The following is a 21,870-nucleotide window of genomic DNA, read 5'->3' on the forward strand; positions in this document are numbered from 1 at the left end:
CTCCGTGTCCAGAACCCATTGGTACAGTCCCATTGATGTGGCATCCAAAAGATCAGATGAACATTTTAAGAAGAAGTTAAGGCTCAAAACCTCATTGTGGTTATTATTTCTCCTGAACAATGCTGCTGTTGAGAGCTGATACTGTGAGGCAGGGAGGAGGAAGGAGAGAGGAGACAGGAAGAGGAAGAAGAAATAAAACCAAGGAAATTAATTTGATGTCTATTGTCCTTATGACTTGAAAAATGAAATCTGCCCTTGTGATTTATTTTTTGTTTGCACTGGAAGACAGCATGATGCATTAACAGGAAGTCGTGAGGATATCTTAAGGGCTTTACTGCACTGCTCATTGTTATCTGATCCTGTTGCTGAATGTAGGGCACATGAGACTTCTATATAGTGGTTTTACTGGTTTGTTTTCTAACTAACAACTCAACAGCTTCTGCTGTTCAAGAGTTCTTAATAAAAATCCACACAACACAAATACATAACTAAAAAAAACAATGTAGCAACTTCAGTGTAAAGCTACAGTGGAATTCAGGACTATTTTGAAATGCAATGTAAGTTTGCAGAGATTTATCAGAAACAAACACAATCTACCTTGGCCTCCCTTTACAGAGACACAAATAATTTTCCATGTGATCTGACCTCTTTTCTTGACAGCAGTGAACTGAAACCCAGGCAGCAATTCAATATGTTGTGTCTCAGATGTCTATGGCACAGGAGAATGCAAAGCATTCGCAGCAAAAGCAGTTAATACCTAGCCCAGTGTCACTGCTGCCACAGAATGTTCTGTTTGTTAATATATTAACCATCTTCTTAATTTATGTGGTGGCAAGGGTGGAAGTGATGCACTACAATTAAGAGAATCATGCCACAGAAGCTATCTGTTAAGCAAACACTGACACCTGGAAAAAAGGGGAATATGGGAAGAGGCAGCTACAGCCATTTTGCACAATATGTAAGTTCACAGGGTCAGAAGCAATTTCCATTATGCGTAAACTAAAACATGTTTTTAATTTCAATTGGCATCCCTGATTTTTATGCTGCAGGCAGCCATCTGGCTGAAAAGTGACACTGGCAGCTGGCAGTGTGAGACTCAAATGGCAGGAACTCCCTAACACTATATAACCTGCTTTCATTTACCTACAAAAAGGAAAAACATCCATGTGGGAGAATTTTTTAAGGACCTTCCAGTCCTTAATGTTCAGTTTTTGTGACAGAGGGAAATGTTTAAATGGACAGGCACTCATGCTGCATGCATAAAGATTAACTGGAAAATCCAAGGTTATTTTGAGTTCTGGCAATACATACAGATATTTAGTCTTGCAGTTTTGCTAATTCAGGCTCATAATAGTTTAATACTTTTAATTTTGGGAAATTAAAGTGAATTCTGTTAATTCTGAAAGCTTTCTGTGGAAAGCATGCAACCACTAAAAGAAAAATAGTGTAGCTAATCCTGTCCTCTCATATCTGCTCATTCTTCTTCTGGCCTATGGTAGGTTTGCACTCTTTTGTGGGCACAGGGCTGAAAATGCAGCTCACACAGCGAGGCAGCCTCTGGCTGCCTGGCTGTTTGCAACAACTCTGCAGGGCTGGTGCTTACCGGAGTTTCTACCATGTTTGGCTTACTGTTCCGCAAGGTCTTCACAGCGTGGAAAACATCCACCACATTCTGCCGTTTTACCATCTCAACCACAATGCCGATGGCACAGAACATCCCGCTCCGGCCACCGCCGTTTCTGTACGCAGGGAAAAGAGAGAGTTAAATGCCACTGTGGCTTAACACAGCATCCAAAACCCATTTCTGTTCTTTCACTCTGTAAGCACGAGTGATTCCTGAGTCTGAGAGGGAGACCAGACTTTAGCAATCTCTTTGCGGCTCCAGTGGGGTTGGTCTAAGTAATTTGCTTTTTCTGACCTTCCTCTCAATTACTGCTTTTGAATTCTGCCCTTACAGCCCATCATGCTGCCCAACCATGCTATAAGTCTAAATTACACACGCATTAGAAGTAAAAAAACCCCACCAAGTACAATGGCAAATAGGACATTAGAAATAATAAAAACAAGTTCAATGCCAAGTACATTTTCCACTTAATTCTGGAAAGACACTTACTTAAATTAACCTGTGATATGAGGATTATTCAACCAGACATGCTAAGGCATCGCCAATTTAATAACTTGTTGACCTTTGGGGACACTTCTGAACTACTTTAATCTTAATTTCAAAGAAATTAAGGTAGGTATTTCTTCTTATTCATTTTGAGGTGGCATAGGCAGAAACAGGTCATTAGTTAATTCTGAACACTTAAACAGAGGTATTTTTCTCAGAATAAGGATAAATGTATAATTCAATTTCTAAGTTTTAAACATCATATTTAAATAAGGTAGGAGGCAGGTTGATTACTCTCTGCTTAGGGAGAAGAAGATGCTGTCTTTTCAAAACTCCCAAACCAGCTCCTATTTAAGTATCATGTAAGCAGCCAGTGGTCATTTGCCAACAATAGTTCTAGTATCGTGTACTGTAATAGAGCTTTTTTTCAGATTTCATATATATATAGTTTCTAGTTTAAATCCCTCAAAATACTGTAGGCCTTCCTTTGGGGAAAAAATGTAGCATACTGTGCAAAAGAGACACAATTCCCCCCCCCCCCCCCATTTGGCACTCAGTATAAAAGACTTCTTTACAGAAATCAGGCAGAAGAAACAGATCTGTATATGTCTTGCACCTGAAAAACATTCTATTATGTACAGAAGATGACAGTATACAGAGTAACACTGTAGCATCACACTCAAAATACTTGTTCCTTGACTTGACACAGAAAAATCCAAAAGTTGAATGAAAGCCAGCCTACAGTGGTAGCCAATGGTACCTTTTTTTTTTTACATTAGAAAAGTAACAGACACAGGTGCAAAAGAAGATATCCATAAGAATACTGCTTAAATTAAAGGAAAGAATTACTTGATAAGAATTTATTTGAAGAGCAGCAATATACTTTCTCCAAGTTACTCACAGGCAATGAATGATGGTCCGGCCCTCCCCTTCTTCACATTCCTCTTGCCATTTTTCAACCTGGAGAATTAACTTCAAGAAGGATCTCTTGGAAGCTGGTACATCTCTGTGAGAAGCCCATCCCAAATACTGGAACTGCTGCACCATCAGATAGCCCTCTTGTGGCTGAGGGAAATCAAAGAACTTTAGGTCAAAATGTCACCTTTACATCTTGGTTTAGGAAACCAAAATATAAAACTAATGTGAAACCTAGGTTTTTATATTAACGACAGATTCTAATGTGTGTATACTGCACGACAGGACCTCCAGTAATTTCTACCATCTGAGCTCAAGGAAGATGTCAGAAAAGGTAAAAAAGGCATTGAACATGAAGACATCATCACAATTTATCAATCACAAATGTAACCTATCCTGAGTTCTAAATCAACAAATACCCTAGATTCCATGTGCCAAGGTTGCTTAGCACTGCTATCAAATTTCTTCAAACATGGCTATTAAATTCTTAGACATGCAGAAATAGAGAGAGATACACTTGGCTCCTACACATGAACTGACCCCATTATAAATGAACAACAAGTAATACTGGTGGACAAACATGACTACTGTCCTTGAAGTCTTCCCTTTGTGCCAGACTACGATAATTGTGACAGCCTTGCTGCCAGTCTCTGAGCCATCCACGTGCTAGATGTGACACAGGGAGAGCTTTGAATAGAATTAGACTGTCACAAGAAAGGCCTCAATAACAGGAAGAATAAATAGTCTATCTAGTTTCTTGACACTGAAGATGATGGATAGGAATGTGGTTTTTAGAAAAGTAAGAACAGAGCAGAGAGATTTTTAAAAGCAAGGTTTATGAGCAAAAGGGCATAGGAGACAAAGAAAAGTAGAGGAGTAGAAAATCAAGGCATCATATAAAAAGAAGAAATGGAAAAAAACAAAAGAAAAGAGGAAGTCTCAAAATACAAGAAAAAAGCACTGTGATGTAATATTTGCCAGTGTGCCCACACCTTAGTTTCCTGTAGTTTTCAAGAAGAGCTGAAAATGTTTTCTTTAATTTTGAATATAAGAAAAATAAATAAAATTGAGTAAAATACTAGCCACACAAAAACTGATCTTTGCCCACTGAAAAATGAAAATGTGCCCAATATAAAAGAAAACAAAAATAAAATATATGAAAGATCTCTGTATACACCATAACTAATTTTCCCCACAGTTATCTTTCAAGATTAATGAGATTTAAACATATACTCAAGATACACTAGCAACTGTGATAAGTTCAGTATTGCATGGAAGATAAAAAGCAGTTGTGGCAAGTAAAATAGGGATTGCTGCTTGACTGTACATAGGCTGGTGGCACAAGTGTTTGTAACTCTTTGTGGTACGCAACATAAATAAGCAATTCATGGATGTAAGATAAAGAGGAAACACTGTATGGCAAGCAGGGTTTAAGAAGATGCTGAGAGAGTGTGGAACACTATGGGACAGCAAAAAGATAAGATGGTAGAAGGTATGAAAGAGCTGACAAGAATGTAAGACTGGCACTGCTATTGAAGTTAAAAAAAAGATGACAGCTGTATGTTGAGGCACAGTGGTGGCAGAACCCATTAGAGGCAGAGGAATTTTCAGAGTTTTTTCACATCCTGCTTTGCAGGGTGTCACAGTCTGCCTTTCCTGTTGTGGTTTTCATATCTTATGCTGAGAAGGTGCTGGTTGTATAATCACCCTCAGTGCTTCTGTTTGTGATCCACCACAGAAAACATCTTACCAAAGCTATGAACTAAATATCTGTCAGTACATGTTCATTTTAGGGATATTTCTTTTACTGTACACCAAACAAACAGAATACTTCTCACACATCAGGGAGAAGGCCTCAGAACAACATCCATTCACCTTAAAGCTCTCTCTGCTTAGTGAAGAAAAGTACTGCAGAAAAGTACTGCAGTTGTAGTCACTGAAGTCAGTATTATATACCGATGCTTGTCTGACTCTTTTTTTTGACTAATATCTTATGAACATTAAGATTTTACTCTTATTCAAAATTACAAAGCACAAGAGCCTAGACAGCATGAAAAATGACATATATTTTCTGCTACATATTGTTAGAATAATCCTTACTCTTGTTAGATTGCATATCCTGAAAATTCGGTTTATGACGTCGCAGTCCATTGAACACGACATGCATTCCACTTGGATGGGGCCATACCTCAGTATCCCTTCCTCGGGCCAGTATTGTGGGCAGCCCTGTGCCAGAGCAAAACAGGCATAATTAAATGGTAGCTTACAACTTGATCATCATCTTATTCCACTGCAGATATCTCACCTAACCTTTACTGAGCAGCTAGTGTTGATTAGTTGCTGTAAAGCAGAGAGTAATTGTAAAGTCACTGCACTGCTCTACAATTTCATCATATAATAAATCCAGACTGATTAAAGCATGTGATGGTACATGGAAAACTCAAGCTCCAAACTAACCTGTGCTAAGTCGACTTCATTTAACATCACAAGAGAAGTACAGCCATAGTCATACACTAATCTCCAGAAATCTTTCACAGTGTTTGGTAAAGGATGTTGTGTGACAATAAAAGCTGCTGGCTGCCTGTAGCTCTGTAAAAGTAAACAATTTTATTAGTAGCAATATGGGAAGTACTTAACTTCTACTGAAACACTGCAACAGAACAAAACATAAAAATAGAACAAAGCTGTACATCAGTTACTTCATATATCGCTGAAGATGCAAAAGTTAAAAATACATTATCATCTCCAATGAGAACAAAGAGGTTCCTCTGCTCAGAGGTTACTTCTGCTTGGTTACAGAACAAGCCCTGTTTGCACACTCAGATATGCTCCAGGCACTGAAGATGTTCTTTGTGGCTCTCTTGAACTGAGGCTCAGGCAACTCTGCTCTAGGCACTGTGTCCAGGAGCCAAGCAGGGAACCTTCACCTGATGATGCAGACGGGTGCAGAGGTCTCAGAAGATCACCCTCTCCACAGTAGGCTTTGCATGAACTCTTTGACCCAGCTGGGGACTAAACTCAATTCCAAACTGTTTCACAGTGCACAGCTACAGGGACAGCCACAGAACTGACTTTTAGGATCACTGGGGCCCATTTCCAGCAGAAAGCATAAGTTAAACCACAAAATACTGTTTCCTGCCATAACCACAGGTTCAGTTTTCTGTATGCTAAGTTGTGTTAAACACAACTGCAAATAGGGATTTCAAGCCTTGCACAGTAACTGAGACGCAACTAACAGCGGAGAGGCTATTTTTCTGCTGCAGATGTATTATGAGCAGCAAGCAGAAGAGGAGATACCAGAAGTCTTTCACAGCCAATTTGTAAACATCCATGGAAGAGTAAATTAACCCAGGAGAAAGACCTGGTAGGGTAGATGAACCACTTTTGCTATGGAAGCTTGCTCATTTGAAGATTGATCTAAGGGATCTTTATGTGCAATATACCGATATACCCTCCAATAACTTGTTGGCAATGTCTCTAGCATCAGTACTTATTTGGCAAGAGATTTAGGAGTTTGCTGAGTTTTTTGTTGCCCAGGGACAACACAAGAACAACCAATTTTGATTCTTCCCCTGTACTTTTAAAAAGTAAAACACATCCTAGCTGATGCTGTCCTACCCTGCTTCCCTATAATTTCTAGTGTTTCTCAAGATAAGAGAAAAGTAATGGGTAACTTTCTCTTTGTGTTTTGGTATTGAAAGTCCCTTTTTCTTGTCCGGGAATAGTTCTTTTTCTCCAAATAAATCAGTCTTAAAAGAAACAACCAGAAGAGAAAAGGCAAAAAAACCTTCCACTTGTGTTACCCAAACTTTCAACCCTCTTCTTATAACCTCATTATATGCCTTCATTGTAATATACTTTTTTTTCCTGCTGCAGTTTTTTCTTTTATTACTACCATTTCTGCCTTTTCTAACTTGCCTCTGACTGCTGATTTTTTAATATATTGCTTGGTTCATGTCCCTACCTGCTACATGCCGTTACACACTCAAAGTCCTCTTACCTCCACAGGCTGTGTTGTCTTCCTTTCACCCCAAACCACACTCCTCTATGCAGTTCTGTTGGTTGGTTCATAGTACATCAATTTTATTCAGGTGCTTAATGCAATTTTAACTTCAATTCTAAACAATTTTTGCTACCAGAATTCTGTTCACTGCTCTAATTCATCTGTTCAGGCCCCATGACACCCTAATACATTGGTCTTACACATGCTACCCCTCTATTTTTTGACACAATAAGCTGGTTGTGAGATTAATGGCTGCATTTTGCTATCAGTTTGTTTTCTGCACTAGCTCAGGCAGAACTCAAGGATGATTATACCAATCAGTGTTGATGATTTCTGCTGCTATTTGTGATTTTATTTCAGCATCTCTCCTTGACATGGCAGTTTCAGCATTTCATTTTTGAGGAAGGGGAGATGCTCCTGGAAAACAGGCCATTTATTTAAGTATTTACTGTTAAAGTGGCTTTAGGGGTCTAACTTTGGAAATGCTAATGGGAGGCACAGGCAGTACATGACATCTGGCAGCACATGAACTGCTTTATTGATCAGACACGTATAAGAAGATTCAACTCCATTTTTCCCATTAATTCACCTTTCCCCCGACAGTACTTCTGTAACTCAGGCTTCAACTTTGAACAACATAATCCCCAATCCTATACTCTATACCCAAACATGCCAAGAAAACAATTTTTCTTCCTCTGTTGCTCCTGTCTCAATATAGAAAGACTTCTTTATGAAACAGTGATAGAAACCTCATGCTCAGATAGATAACATGTGCTTCCTAAAAACAGTAGATTTTTGAGATCCTGCTGAGATTTGAGATTTGGAGGTCTGGACACTAGAGCTTTACATAATGCTGTTTGAAAGGTGAGATTTCCAGTGGGTCCCTCAAGGATGCCTAAGACCAAAGATAACAAACCTTCTGAACAAAAAACACAAGCTGGTGGAGCTTCTTACCCTTCCCCCCCACCATTCTTCATTAGGACTCTTTTATTGTGCACTGCAGTAACAGAATTACTCTTTCCTAAACCAGCAAGTGCTCTCTCACATTACAGAGCTTTCCATGGCATGCTATGCAGACAAAGAAGGTAGTCTCTTACATCCATAAGAGCAGCATTGATGTAGTTGCTGCTCTCCCCATCAATAGTAATTAAGAAAGGCAGACATCTGTCAGGTGGCAGCATATCCATGAAGCGGTTCTTGTCGTGGTTCCTTGGCAAGCAGGCAATGCTGCAGTCCTCTGCCTGCAGGCGAGGGGTCACAGAATTCAGGGTCTAAGGGAAAGAAGACACTTGTTTAAGCATGGTGAGCTAACACACATGGGACTCGAGAGTCCCCAAGTTTTACTGTAAAATACTGCAATATGAGAAAACATGAGGTATTAGCAAGAAAACATTAGCAAATGCAAGCTTCTATCTGTTGGACATTCTGAGGCTTTGAAGGGGGGTTAGGCTGCAGGTATTAAAGGCACTCTGTGTACCACTGAGCTCATTCTGCATGACACCATCCCCTCCAAAAGGAATAAAACAAAAAGGATCCTTTGGAGCCCTAAAAAGCCATGCCTTCAATGTGCAAATTCAAGCCAAAACTCTCTCTGGCTCCTACTCACTGGTCTTTATTTCAGACAGATTTTTACTGCAATTTTATTAAAAGGAGGATATTCTGTATTTAAAACAACTTTGAAAAGCACATAAACATGAGTGCTTTATTTTGTAGACAAAAAAGTTAAGGACCAATTGCTATAAAAGTAATTTGAAAAACCTTCTCCTTAAATTAAATGTATCTAGAGGCAAAAAAATTGTTGTCACATCAAGAGTTGCTAGGAACTGTGAATACCTGAAACTCATCTTTGAGATGCGAAGAGTTTGTCTGAGAGTCTATTCTAATCATATCAAAATAAGCAGCTTTGAATTCACAGACAGGAATGGCAGTTTCTCCACACAGGCAAGCTTCTAGAATAGCATCGTGAATAAAGATGTACTGTTCCTGTCAAATTAGGAAAAGAAACAAAAATTGTAGCCATTTAAAACCAACAGATCTTTCTTTTATGATAAACAGGACTACTGCACACTCTTAAACCCATTCAAAATACTGTCCATCAATTCATTAAATAATGCTTTAATACAAACCGTCTTGCTCTTATTGGGGTGCTGTGAACAAGGATGTTTTCTTCAGGACCAATTTAAATTCAGTAAAACTCAACAGAACAGGGATAGTAATTTATTTAACAGGAGATTTTCAGTTTTCTTGTAGAGCTGGTGGGTTTCTGTGCATGTGCCAAAGACTTGTTTGCTTTATCAATTTTTCAAATAGCTTTAAATCTTCTGATGTTTGCAGAAAGTGTAAATTGCTAGTGTGATTATCAAGTATTTGGCATGCTGCATTCTCCTTAGGCATATGCAAGCTAGTGCATCAGTTGCCTCATACTTGGCTCCAGGCCAGTAATAAATTCAAGTGTGTTCCAACAGAGGCACCATTTCCTCCCATTTTTACTAACTTGCCTTGAGATAGCCTGAGTCCTAGATAACTGCATTACTATTTCAGTTGGGCCTCCTGTCAATTTTTACACAAAATGCCCATTATATTTACTCACCCTGAGAGTATTAAATGTAAACCTTGTCTAGAATTGTGCCAGCCTCATGTAGCTATGTGAATACCAAAGAGGTTCTTAAGAGCACAAAATTTAACATGTGCCTGCAAAAACAGCACATGTCCAGGGACCACAGTCATCTTCTGGCTCTAGAGCCTTACCCACACAGCTATGGACCTATTGCCATCACTGTTGACTGTATGACCATCACAAGAACTTGATGGAATTACAACTTTATTTTGCTGTACAAGTATGAACCTCTGAGAGAAGGTGAGAGGTAAGAGGCAATAGGGAGGTAAAGGAATAATAGTAGATATGTTAATTCACAGGCAAGTGCTGATTGAACTGGGAGGGTTAAAGCAGTCACACTGAAACACTCCACTCCATGCACTTTCCAAAGATTAATGGCCCTGTAGCAGCAGTAGTTGACAAGAACCATCTACTGTTCAACTGACATAGGTTGCAGAATGGAATAAAAGCTGCACCAAATTACACTGACATGTTTGGCTACCAACTGCAGAGATTTCTGTGTGGTCACAGGTGAAATAACATCTCAGGTACACGTCCTTATGTAGGGCAGGAGAGAGAAGTGGTGAACCACTTCAGGCAATCTGCCAATATAAACCAATAACCTGTGTTTCTTTGGAAGATCAGCGGTACTCTGGTGGCAGAGTAGGAACTGTTAGAACTTCATTCCTAAGGCAATGGTTTGATTGTGAAGCTGCTGAAAGCATGTTGAAAGACCAAGAGTAAAAATATGGAAAAGATTTGCAGCAAGGTTAATAAAGCAAACAAAAACAGAACTGAAAAGAGAGTGTGAAATGGACATAAAGTTCACTAGTCAATTTATAGATAAAGGATTGGAGATTGTCTAAAGCAAGTGGTAGCCTGCTGAAATTCGACCTTTGTGATCCTGGGTTTGCTGATACCAGAGCTGGGGAGAGACATCCCAGACATGTCTAATGTAAAGTCTTCCCTGAAAAAAAATCCTTATTTCTTTCCTTTTGTTACCAGGTTGGGTGGGTACTTGCTTCTGTGAAGACTGCAAGAGTTGGCAGATTTGTTGCACCACCCTGGCTCTAGGCGCTTTTACACTGAGAAATGGCCCCCCTCCACAGGGCCACTGCCTGCTCTGTTCAAAGTCACAGTGAAATTCTGACCTAGAACATTTCAAAAAGCATCAGGTGCTGCAAAGACAAACTACTGTACCTCAGTTTGTACCATATTGATGCGCCGGGACCGCAAAGCTTTGACACAGTTGTAGATATCCACAACACCTTCTCTTTCTGCCATATCTAACATAATATCAATCACAATGTAACAGCCTGTCCGTCCAGCACCAGCACTGAAAAGAATCAGTAAATACTGTTAGGAATAGCCCCAGAAAAACATCTACAGACTTTGTAGCCATTATTGACAGCATTTTTATAAAATCATTCATTTTTTAATCACAGACATTATCTAATTTTTATCTTCTCTCCTTCTCATTATAACATCTTTTAAATCCTTTGATGTGTTCAAAACAACATTTTCCCATCACATTTGAACCACTAAGTAACAATAAAGAAGAAAAAAGTTTATTCCTTTTATCACCCAGATCAATACTTAAATTAAAATAAAAGTTAACATAAGTGAAATCTGAAGAATGATTAAACTTACGCACTTCAGAATATTATAGATTTTGTTTTTCTTTAATAAGGCTAAGAATGATTTTCAAATGATTGATTAAAATAAGCAACTCAAATGTATGTTTTACCAGCCAAGTCCCAAGCTAGTTCAGACAGCACATTTAACAATATTCAGAAGATTCACTCATTATTTATTTTGGCTTTACATAAAGCTATGGACAGTTTTTGCGCAGTGAATTATTAAATACTGTAAAGGCTGGGTAACTTTATCTACAAAATGCAGCTTAACATTTGACTAAAATATTTAAGTAAATCAAACATTTGTAGAAAGCAAATTCTATTTGTCAAAGGACTGTGTCCCAACAAAATAACCCTGCAAAATCTGCATAGGAGAAATATTCTGCATTTGTTGCCACTAATCTCATTTCATCTTTCTTCATCTACTTGCTTACTTTGCTTTAAATTAATAATCAGTTCAGACATTATATGCAATACCAAGCTATCAAAGCAGGTGTATTTACACTCATTCTCAAATGTTGTCACAAAATTGTTGAAGGCTACCTAAAATGATAGCCTGGAGTATCATGATTTAGCTGCTGCAGCTGTTGCAGGAAAAATAAAATCTCAAACTATTCTATTTAAGAAAAATGTACTAGAATCTGGTTATTTTCAAACATTGCTGTAGACAGCCAAATCCTACTGCAGTGTGAATTAGGCAATTCAAAAAGGGAACAATGAAAACAGAGCACTTCAAAATGACGGATGCTTCAGAAGAGACTGCTGTAAATAACCACATAAACAGTTGTGAAAAATACAAATCTATGCCTTCTGTACACACCTGCAATGGACAACAATAGGCCCTGCACTAGGAGGGTTAGATAATTTGACTCTCCTTATAAAGGAAAGCAGGCCTGTGGCATTGTAAGGAACTCCATGATCTGGCCAGCCAGTGAAATGAAACTGTTTAACTTCACGGATTTCATTGTAGCCCCTCTGTAAAAGGCAAAAGAAAGGTTATGAAATTTGAAGTATTTAATAGACTAGATATTATCTGACTCAAATAATGATCACACATACTGATAGAAACTACATGCCATTTTCATAATTTCATCAATTATTTAAAGCGACAATAGGAAGGAAGCTTAGAGGTGTCATTGGGTTATTTTAATTTTGAAGTTTGTAATTTTGACTTTAGACAATAGGTATGCTAGTTTTGCGGCACTGAAGATCTTTTTAATAGACTTCAATGCACTTCACATTAATTTTCAGAAGTTTTGCTAAATAGGACAACAGCCTGCTACATTTAAAGGCAAGTATAATTTAGCATAAGACCACAACTGTATCACATAGAGTATTCACAGAATTTGTCCTTTGGTTGAGATTGACTCAGGTGCAGTCAGGACAGAGTGCGTAGGGATGAACAGCAGGCGTGACTCATAATCTGGTACTTGAGTTTAGCTCAGAAGTGTGGCTGTGGAGAAGAGGTGACTGTCAGAGAGGGGATGGCAGCAGTTGACATTTCTGGGGAAATTCAAGGTCCCACAGTGAGATGCGTACATGAGTGAGGTTGGGTAGCGCTGACACAGTGCGTAACTCCCATGCAGCGTAAGGCTGCCTACACTGTGGCCCATCTAACAAGCCAGAGGGATTTGGAATTCCACAGAAACATCATCATAACCTCTTTCATCCTCCTTGTTACCAGGAAACAGTGTTTAGCTAAGCCCTTTCAAAATGTGCTCACCCTTCCCAGAGTGAAGGTCCTGACAACATATTCTGCAAGAGGCTCCATCTCAACACAAGTCACTTTGAAGTCCCCATAAACTTCAGTGTCGTCAGGCCAGTACTTGTAACACTTGACCTAAATAAAAAAGGGGTATGATTTTACACCAAGGGAAAAGAAAAGCTTGAAGAGACAGTACTGCATGTGCTACTGGCTTGATGCCGCCTTTCTTTCCAAAATGACTGTGCATTCTTGTGGCTTGTCATGGCTAGTGGCTGTTATGCCAAGCTAAGCACTAGCTACAAGGAGTTTCCACTGGTTTACACAGCCATACTTAGGTGCAAAATTCACTTCTAAATGAGCATTTGTATTTTCTTTAGTGCTGAGCTATGGAATATATTTCCACTTATGCTAAACTGTGATGCATTTTGTACCCATAATCAAACTGTTGCAAGTAATCACAGACATTTTATAGACTTCCCTGAGGTATGTGTTACTGCTAAACTGTAAATAATTTGCTGATTTCTAGCCACTGGTATAGAAGTACATTTCCTCCACTACTCTTCTCATTTGAGTGACACTATACAAATCTATTCTGCTGAAATACGAATTTAGGATTCAGACAATTTCCCACTACACATGAAAGCAACACAGCATCAGTTTTCAGAAGCTGCTTTAGACAGTACCATGACTTCAGCATTGCCTGGACTCCTTCTCCATGCCCCCTCAGGATGCAGGGCTGCCCTTCTACATTCTGCCCATAGTATGTCTTATCAGCAGTTTTTTTCTTTAAGCTTGCAGCATTACAAGAAAAAAAAACCCAAAAACTTACTCTTCCTACTTCCACTAAATTTGTGACCATCACAACACAAGCTGACTGCTCCTGCCATATCATTCTCCAAAAGTCATACACAGTCTCATGAACTGGACCTGTAAGAAAAAAAAATCAGGTAATATTCTGAAAAAAAATAACAAAGTGAATGCTAAGAATAAAATCCAATGTGTTTCAAAGCTGATGCATGTGAGCACATTTGCTCAGAGAAGAAAGGTCTGTAAAACCACAACATCATGCTATTGTGCCAGTTTCCAGACTATATTGTAACTTCTAACCAATGCTGGATAGTCTCAATTTAACTGAATTACCACTAGAAAGAAAATAATGGCAGGTGTTCCATGTAGCAAAATGATAGAAGTTGCTTGAGAACTGTAAGGACACAGCAATGTGTGACTGCATCTGTAGTTACACTTCCAGTTATGTTTTACATTTGTTAAATGCAATGTGTTGAGAATGAGTTTCTCTTCAGGTGGTCACCAAGAAGATGCCCATGCTAGAGTGAAGTATCAGGCAGAAGGGAGCTGGTACAGAATCTCTGCACTTACTATCATGTCCCTGGCAAGCATGGATACACAAGCAGGCACTGAGCCAGAAACTTCCTACTAAAGTGTATTTAAACTAACTTAAGTACTTTTCTGTGAGGCAAATTAGAAGCACATGTTTAAGCTTTTCCTCCTGTTCTGCTGCAGAGACATGTTCCATTGAGTGACAGAGGCATTTACCCTGCTACAATAATCTCCAAAACAGCTCCTTTACCACCATCCAGCAGTACTATAAATATTACTGTATAGAACAGACATAGAATCACAGAATTATCTGGAAATGACCTTTAACATCATCAAGTCCAACTGTAAACCTAACACTGTCAAGCACCACTAACCCTAAGTGTCACATTTGAATATTCAAACACAGTTTTTCATATGCTAGACCAAAGGCTGCACACAAAAGCAGCAATATTTTTTTATCTCCTTTACACACTATTATGTGCAATGATTTGTATAGTAAAACAGAAATAAAATACAAATATAGACTTAATGCCATATAGAGACCTATTTAGGTAGCACTTACACAAAAATGAAAAACAAATGTGGACAGAACTGTGAGCATCCTGCTTTAAAGTAAGTCTTTACTTTGACTTCCCTGTGTGCACCTACAATCAGCTGAGGGACAAATAACAGGATATTTCCAGACAGCTATCAGATTATGCTGACAGATCAAATAATGGCACATCTAAATCTAATTATTTTTACTTTAAATCATAGCCTCTGATATTTCAGTGCAATCTTAGACTAATCTATTTGGTTTTCCTCATTGTGAAGAGTTTTATCAGAAATACAAACTGAAAAATAGAAATTATTTTCTTTTTCAATAGCACATCTTTTTATTAGTAGGGTGTTATATAATAAAGATTTGCCTCACTCCTTTGTACAAAGAGTCTTTGTCCTCTGGCCTTACTTTACTCAGATTTTCTGAAAGAGTTTAATTTATCATTACTATCTTCATTGCAACCTGGACTAAGTTGTAGACAGTAGAATAAAACATTGTAATATGGAAAGAAAAATGCCTCAGGGTTGGTTGAAACTATCCCATGTCCATGTCTCTTTTCTCTATTCATCTTCATAATTGGAAATCATGGTAGTAGGTTCTGACTTTATTAGCTGAATTTATCACTGACTGATTTGCTCAATAGCTAATTAACATGATAAATTAGTGCAGTTTTTGAATTTATTCACATTCCACCCAAACATACTACATTAATTTACCATAACACAAGATGACAACTTGCAATACTGCGTATTCTTTATTTTCATCTACTTCTATTTTACCAAAACACTGTGGAACATGACAGAGAACAATTTTTTTATTTGATTAAAGCTGGCAGATCCTTACCTTGGGTTGCAATGTAGTGACTTGGTCTCTGATATCCCTAAAACAGCAATATAAATTGGTTTGAGTACCATATTACTAACAAAGAGTGGAAAATAAAAGCATAAGGATACTACAGAATCCTTATATCTAGACATTTTCAGAACAAACCAATATTTAAGAGCAACATGAAGCTCAAAACCTAAAAAACCTGTTAATATTGAAAATGTTTGAATGACAACAGATAAAATGAAAATAAGAACATCTGACTTGAACAGACATTGTAGTGTACCAGGAAGGAGTACTCTAGATTGGTCCCTTGCACCTAAAAAATGAGTCCTCTCTTGACATTATTTCCCTAGCTGGGAAAATTTACACTGGGGCTTTTATTTATTAAAAATTCTCTGCCACCATATTATCTCACAGCTGATCTGTGTTCCCAACTTAGCCAGTATAAAAATTTTTTTGCCTTCTTCCAGAGAATCACACAAAGAGGTGTGTGCCTCAGCTCTAACTAATGGGGACAGACACACTGGTGTGTGCACAGAATCAAGGTCCTACTGCAGTGAAATCTGCTCGAATGCACAAAGTGTGCATCAGTTACAGTGGGCATGACACACACAAATATATACACAGTCTTACACACACACACACACACACACACACACACACACACATATATATATATAAGTAAATACATAAACCTACACAACTAAACTTTTCCAGATGGCTGGATCTATGCCAGTGCTAGCAGCACTGTGCAGCACTAATTGTCTACATAAAAACAGCAAGACAAAGAGCTACTGCTCTTGAGGAAATAATTCAGAGTATATTTTGACCAGTGCCAGCAATTTAGCTACAAAGAGGAAGGAAAGTTTAGTGTTGCTGGTGAGAAGACAATACAGAATTTCACAATGTGGAAATGTTAATAACTCCAATTATTCTCTAGGCTAAGTTTTATTAGGCCACTTGCTAGAAGTATTGCATTACATGGGAGTACAAGCCCTTGGATTCCTGGAATTCACAAGATGTTACTAAAGTGAAGGATTTCAGAGTACCCAAGGAGTTTATATTCTTTTCCATGGACTGCTTCATTAGCCTCTCTAGAATGAGAGCACCTTCCTCTGGGGCTTCTAAATTTTTTTTTTTTAATATCTTACTTTTGGCTTTGCAGGATACCAAAATTGCATCAAATGACAAAATATTTTTTTCCTGAAGTCCTTAATATCAAGCCATAGCTTAAAATTATGGAAGTGGAACGTGTGCTACACGGGTTTATACACAGTAATGCTTTCGAGTAGAAGATAAAAGTGTCACTTAAAAATTGCAAATTGCCAGTTTTAACTTGTAGTTTTCTTGTCTGCTTCTGAGATTCAATTCACTCCTAAACAAGAAAATCAATAAACTCAGGGAATTATTAAAAATCTGTGAGAGTTTTCTTGTTTAAGGCCCTAAGCAAAATATCACGGGCCTATCATTTCACAGAGATTGCCATGTTAAAATATCCAAATAAAAAGACAGAAATATATCTGGAGCTAAAACTTTATATCCTGCAAGGCCAAAAGAGTCTTAAATAACTTATCAACTAAAAGTGGTCAGGAAAAACTACTAAAGTGAAATTATAAAGAAAAGCAACCAAGGCCACCTATTTCAAAAAACATTTGCCATAGCTATTCCACTATGTTTTAAACTGCTTTGGAATTAATTTGAATACAACAACTTGTTTATTCCTAACCTGTTAATTAGAGAAAAGACATATTTTGTTAGTCAAATTGACTGGCAAAATTTGGATCAGTTTTTAAAATTTATAAACTGATTTGTATTCTGATTAAAAAATTGAATTTCAAATTTTAGAGATTTTTTTCAGAAGTGAGGAAATTTCTGCGTTAATATATATATGTGTTTGCGCATATACTTTGTAATACCTAAATTAGCACCTTAAAGCAAATGCCAGCTAAATATTGATTACCTAAAATATTGCTTAAAACAAACTAATGAAAAGACCCCCCAGCCTTCAAATGTCATTTTCCCTCCTTTTTTTGCCAAATTTATATGACTACTTCACAGGTATATTTTCAAACAGCTACAGTGCAGCGTACTATCTAGCTTTTTACATATACATGGGAAGGGGAAAAGAAAAGCTAGTGGCCAAAATCACCACTAAAAATGGGAACAGCAAATTCTCTTTAACAGACAGGCTCACCTGAGTTGCCTAACATCCAATAATATTCAGAGCTAAGCTAAAAGGCTAAATTATCTTTTCAAAACAGGTACAAAAAATATTCACACAAAAAAGAAATTTTTAAAAGTAACAGATGAGATAGATGAGGCATGCATAGTTATCAACTGATAAAAATAGAAGAGGAAAGTAATTAATAACAATATCTATATTAAATATTTACAATAGGATGCTGTTATTCACATATAGTGGTACTTACATCCCTGTACAGCCAAATCTACAGCCCAAACCAAAGTCAGATGTGAAAGAAAGCACAACAATGTCAGTGAGTACTAGGACGTAGAACAAGGAAAGTGTACATTTGTTCTTAATAAAAGAAAGCTTTCAATAATTTTGTAGCATAACATGCAATAATTTCACATAGAGAAGCTGGCAAATTGAGAGGCAGAAAGCTGTGCATTCCACTCACATCTATGTAGTTGGCATTAATGTAATCTGAAGATGGATCATCTTCAACAGGTTGCAAAATCACCCTGGAGTGGTCATCTGCAAAAACCAAGTGGTTACGGAGCCTTTTTGAAGTGTGATTTTTAAGTAAAATATTAACGGTAAGTCATCTAGAAAACCAAAATCATGGCATAAGATGGCATAAGGACCACACAATTTACAATCTTTAAAAATGAAGTGTTCACACAAAAACACAAAGAACCATTTTTTCTGAGGTCTGCAATTACTTCAAAAAACATTCACTACATTTCATTTAGTGCAGCTGAAAGGTATTGGCACGGTTACATGTGGTTAAAAAGACAAAAAACAAACCAGGTTACTTGCTCAAAGTCCCTTTTAACATCAGATCCACTGTTGGTAATCTAGAAAACTGAAAATGCTGATTACTGTTTCCTCACTTCCAACCTAAGCCTGCTCATGTTCATATTGAGACATTCTTGAAACCAAGACAAAGGAGTTAGCAATGCACTTGGGATTCAATGAAGAGGTAACGCTACCCATTCACGGACTTCTCCAGCACTGTGATTCCTGCGTGTTCGATTGCATGATAAAACAATACAAATTGTGAATAAACAGAATCAACATCCAAATGAGTGCCAGCGTGTTGCTGATATATGCTTACCACAGCTTGCACAACAGAGGTGCAAATGCGAAATTCAGCCTGAGTTATGAAAGGAAGAAAGTTGAACTGTGAAGAATAACAACAACAACAAGAAGCTGAAAAAGGCACTGTTCTGCTTCTCCACTGCAGGTATTTAAGCAGCTGTGCCACTGTAGACTTGTAAAGGAAGAGAGAGCACGGCCCGAGTAACACACAAGTAGAGCTATCGCTCAAACCGAGGACACCGATACTCACATGCTATAATGTTTCCATAGCGGTTCTTTGTTCTGTTTTGATCCTTCTTAGCGACATCCCAAGAAGCTGACTGCCCCTCAAAGAAACTCTATAAATAAAAATGTTCCGAAAGAAAACATTCTGACCATTACTTTATCTCCAAAAATAACAGTTTAAAAGAACTGCCCCACCATAAAGTAAGTTCAGCTTTGCTCGCCTGTCCTGGTCACCCGGGCAGTACCATGGTACAGAAATATCTAGAGAAGAACGGAGCCTCTCTTCCTCTGACTGCTACCCGTAAATGGGGAACTCACTGAGGATCTCCACAGGGATTTCAAGTCCTGTAATTGCCAGAAGGCTAAACTTGCTTATACATCCTTGCTATGGAGGGATGACAGTAAACTGAGAAAGCACAGAGAGACTGATCACTCTTCTTACAAGACACTGTAATATACAGCCTGTTTACTATAGCATTACATTGCTTTCCACATTACTTGGTAAAACATCTTTCTTTCCTACAGAGACATCAGGAACTCTCCTCTGCCAATGCTTATTGTTCTTTTTGCCTTTCCTCATATCCCTCCCTCTAATGACAAGCAAAATTATTCTACATTTTTGAAGTCTTAAGACTTTGATCTCTCAGTATTGATAGAAGCAGTTTTGATTTCTCCTTGGCTCTCTCTTCATTGCCCGTAGATATTTTACTGCCGTTGTAGGTCTACGCTACTCCTTCCTTCCAGATGAACTCTTATCCTGAGTAAGATATCTCCAGAAAATACACAGTAGCCATGGAATCAGAACTTTAACGCACAGTCAGAAGCCCAAAGCAGGGAATAGATGTCATGTATAGAGATAGAAGAAGTAGCAAGCAGGAAAATACCTGATATGGCACCAGGGAACACCCTCCCCCCCCAACAGTGGCTGACACTTGGTCTTAGCCTTGAAGTTAGGCAGAGCATAACAAAGCATGTTTAAGTAAAAGAGAGGAAAAGAGCATAATATTCTTTTAAAAACCACACATTTATTTATTCCAGTTCTTATGTTTACAGTAGAGACAGCTGCAGAAAGGAGAGAAGGGTGAAAACTGTGTCAGAAGAGATTACTTAGAGACAACTCAGTGTAAACCTAGCTGTACTGTGAGCAACCTTGGCAGTCCCATTCCCATCTTTACCGTGTGTCCTGCCTGATACCCTAATCCCAAAGAATCACAACAGATTCAGAGATCAGAAGAGAAACAAATCTGTACTCATCTTCTACCTCCAGTGCTGGGAATTTCTTCCTTCCATTTTAACATTAAAGTTGTAAGTAGACATGCTTAGGTAGGTTTAATTCGATCTTCAAGACATTACTACCCTTATCATCTCTTTATTGCTTCTCAGCTGGTGCTAAATCCCAGCACTGCCCTAATGAGATGCTAAAATAAATCAGGAGAGTGCTTCCAGTCAATGTTTCTTGTAAAACCAGGCAGGTTAAATTCTTTACTTTAACCTAATCCAGGAGATCTGCACTAAAAAATAGCTCACATAACTAATTACAGCATTTCCACTGATGAGCAGCAACAAAAGAATGGCAGTCTCTTACAATGTCAAAAAGATTCTTTTTATACCCTAGGGAACACACAGGGATTTTCTACCAGGCAGTTGTAAAGACTCAAACCATTGGACTCCATTTACTATTTCACTTTTGGGTTACAGATACAAGAATCTTATGCCTGTTAATCTGTTTTTCACTTAAATCCATGACATTTAGTTCCATCTTTTTTCAATACAATGCAAACCAAAGGCTGCCCATTTCAAAGTGATTTTTCCTAACAAAACCCCACCACTGGAGATCTCACCTCATACTCCTCTTTAAATCCATAGCTGTCAGAGGTCTTCATTAGGTTAATATGCTGCAGGAGATCAGCCACCCTGATGGCAGGGTGCAGCTGCCCAGTCTGGTACGGGGATTCTGTGCCTTCGCAGAGATAACGAGGGACATCCAGGAGTCGGCTGGACTCTGCTGTTGCACTGTGATTTTCATCTGCATTCACAAGAAATCCATGCATTATGTACCCACAGAGCAGTAACACCTGCTGCTATAAATATCAACATCTATTTTGAACCTCTTCCTCCAAAAACATCTCTCATTTCCAAGAACGCAAAGCACTTACTCTCCAGCATAAAAATACTGTGAAGTACATAAAAGAATTTAACAGCAAACACATACAAAAGTTTGCAGTCCTTCATCCAGCAATAAAGATGTCTGAGGGGCATTTTATTTGAAGCTACAAAACTTTATGACATTAATGTACTTGGAAACTCCAGACTCCATCAACCAAAGTAACTTCTTAAGGGCTAATGCGTATCAATAGCAATATTACACCTTAAACAATAAATTAGAATAATTCCATAGTGGTAGCAGCACATCATTTGTATAAAACCAACAAAGAGTGAATTGAGAACCCAGTAAAAAAGAAAAGCAATTATACCACCACTTCAGAACACCACCTCCACTTAGGAAGATGAATCAGCACTAGAATGGTCATTTTAACTCAGGTCTTTTAGTAGAAAAATGAAACTTGAGTTAAGTGTGCTGATTTCAGTCACAATTTTTTGCCCTGTATAAGCAAAGAAGTTTCTCCTACCACTCTGGGCTACATGAATTGTCATATCAAAACCAAGTCAAAGCTGCATGAGGTGATCA

General features: G+C 38.1%; 1 protein-coding gene across 1 annotated transcript in view; it reads right to left on the bottom strand.

Annotated features, from left to right (window-relative positions):
* PTPRK (protein tyrosine phosphatase receptor type K) overlaps positions 1-21,870 on the bottom strand; it is a 293,433-nt gene that overhangs the window by 447 nt on the left and 271,116 nt on the right. Inside the window, exons 20-34 of the mRNA XM_062488975.1 lie at positions 21,023-21,207; positions 19,207-19,294; positions 18,313-18,389; positions 18,103-18,120; positions 15,689-15,725; positions 13,796-13,893; positions 12,985-13,101; positions 12,082-12,236; positions 10,825-10,960; positions 8,862-9,011; positions 8,126-8,299; positions 5,483-5,614; positions 5,126-5,251; positions 3,012-3,175; positions 1,604-1,739 (exon numbers count right to left, since the gene is read on the bottom strand). Coding sequence (XP_062344959.1) covers positions 1,604-1,739; positions 3,012-3,175; positions 5,126-5,251; positions 5,483-5,614; positions 8,126-8,299; positions 8,862-9,011; positions 10,825-10,960; positions 12,082-12,236; positions 12,985-13,101; positions 13,796-13,893; positions 15,689-15,725; positions 18,103-18,120; positions 18,313-18,389; positions 19,207-19,294; positions 21,023-21,207 — 1,793 coding nt within the window. The remainder of the gene's footprint in view (positions 1-1,603; positions 1,740-3,011; positions 3,176-5,125; positions 5,252-5,482; positions 5,615-8,125; positions 8,300-8,861; positions 9,012-10,824; positions 10,961-12,081; positions 12,237-12,984; positions 13,102-13,795; positions 13,894-15,688; positions 15,726-18,102; positions 18,121-18,312; positions 18,390-19,206; positions 19,295-21,022; positions 21,208-21,870) is intronic.

This window comes from Cinclus cinclus, chromosome 3, assembly GCF_963662255.1.
Source record: "Cinclus cinclus chromosome 3, bCinCin1.1, whole genome shotgun sequence".
Lineage (NCBI taxonomy): Eukaryota > Metazoa > Chordata > Aves > Passeriformes > Cinclidae > Cinclus > Cinclus cinclus.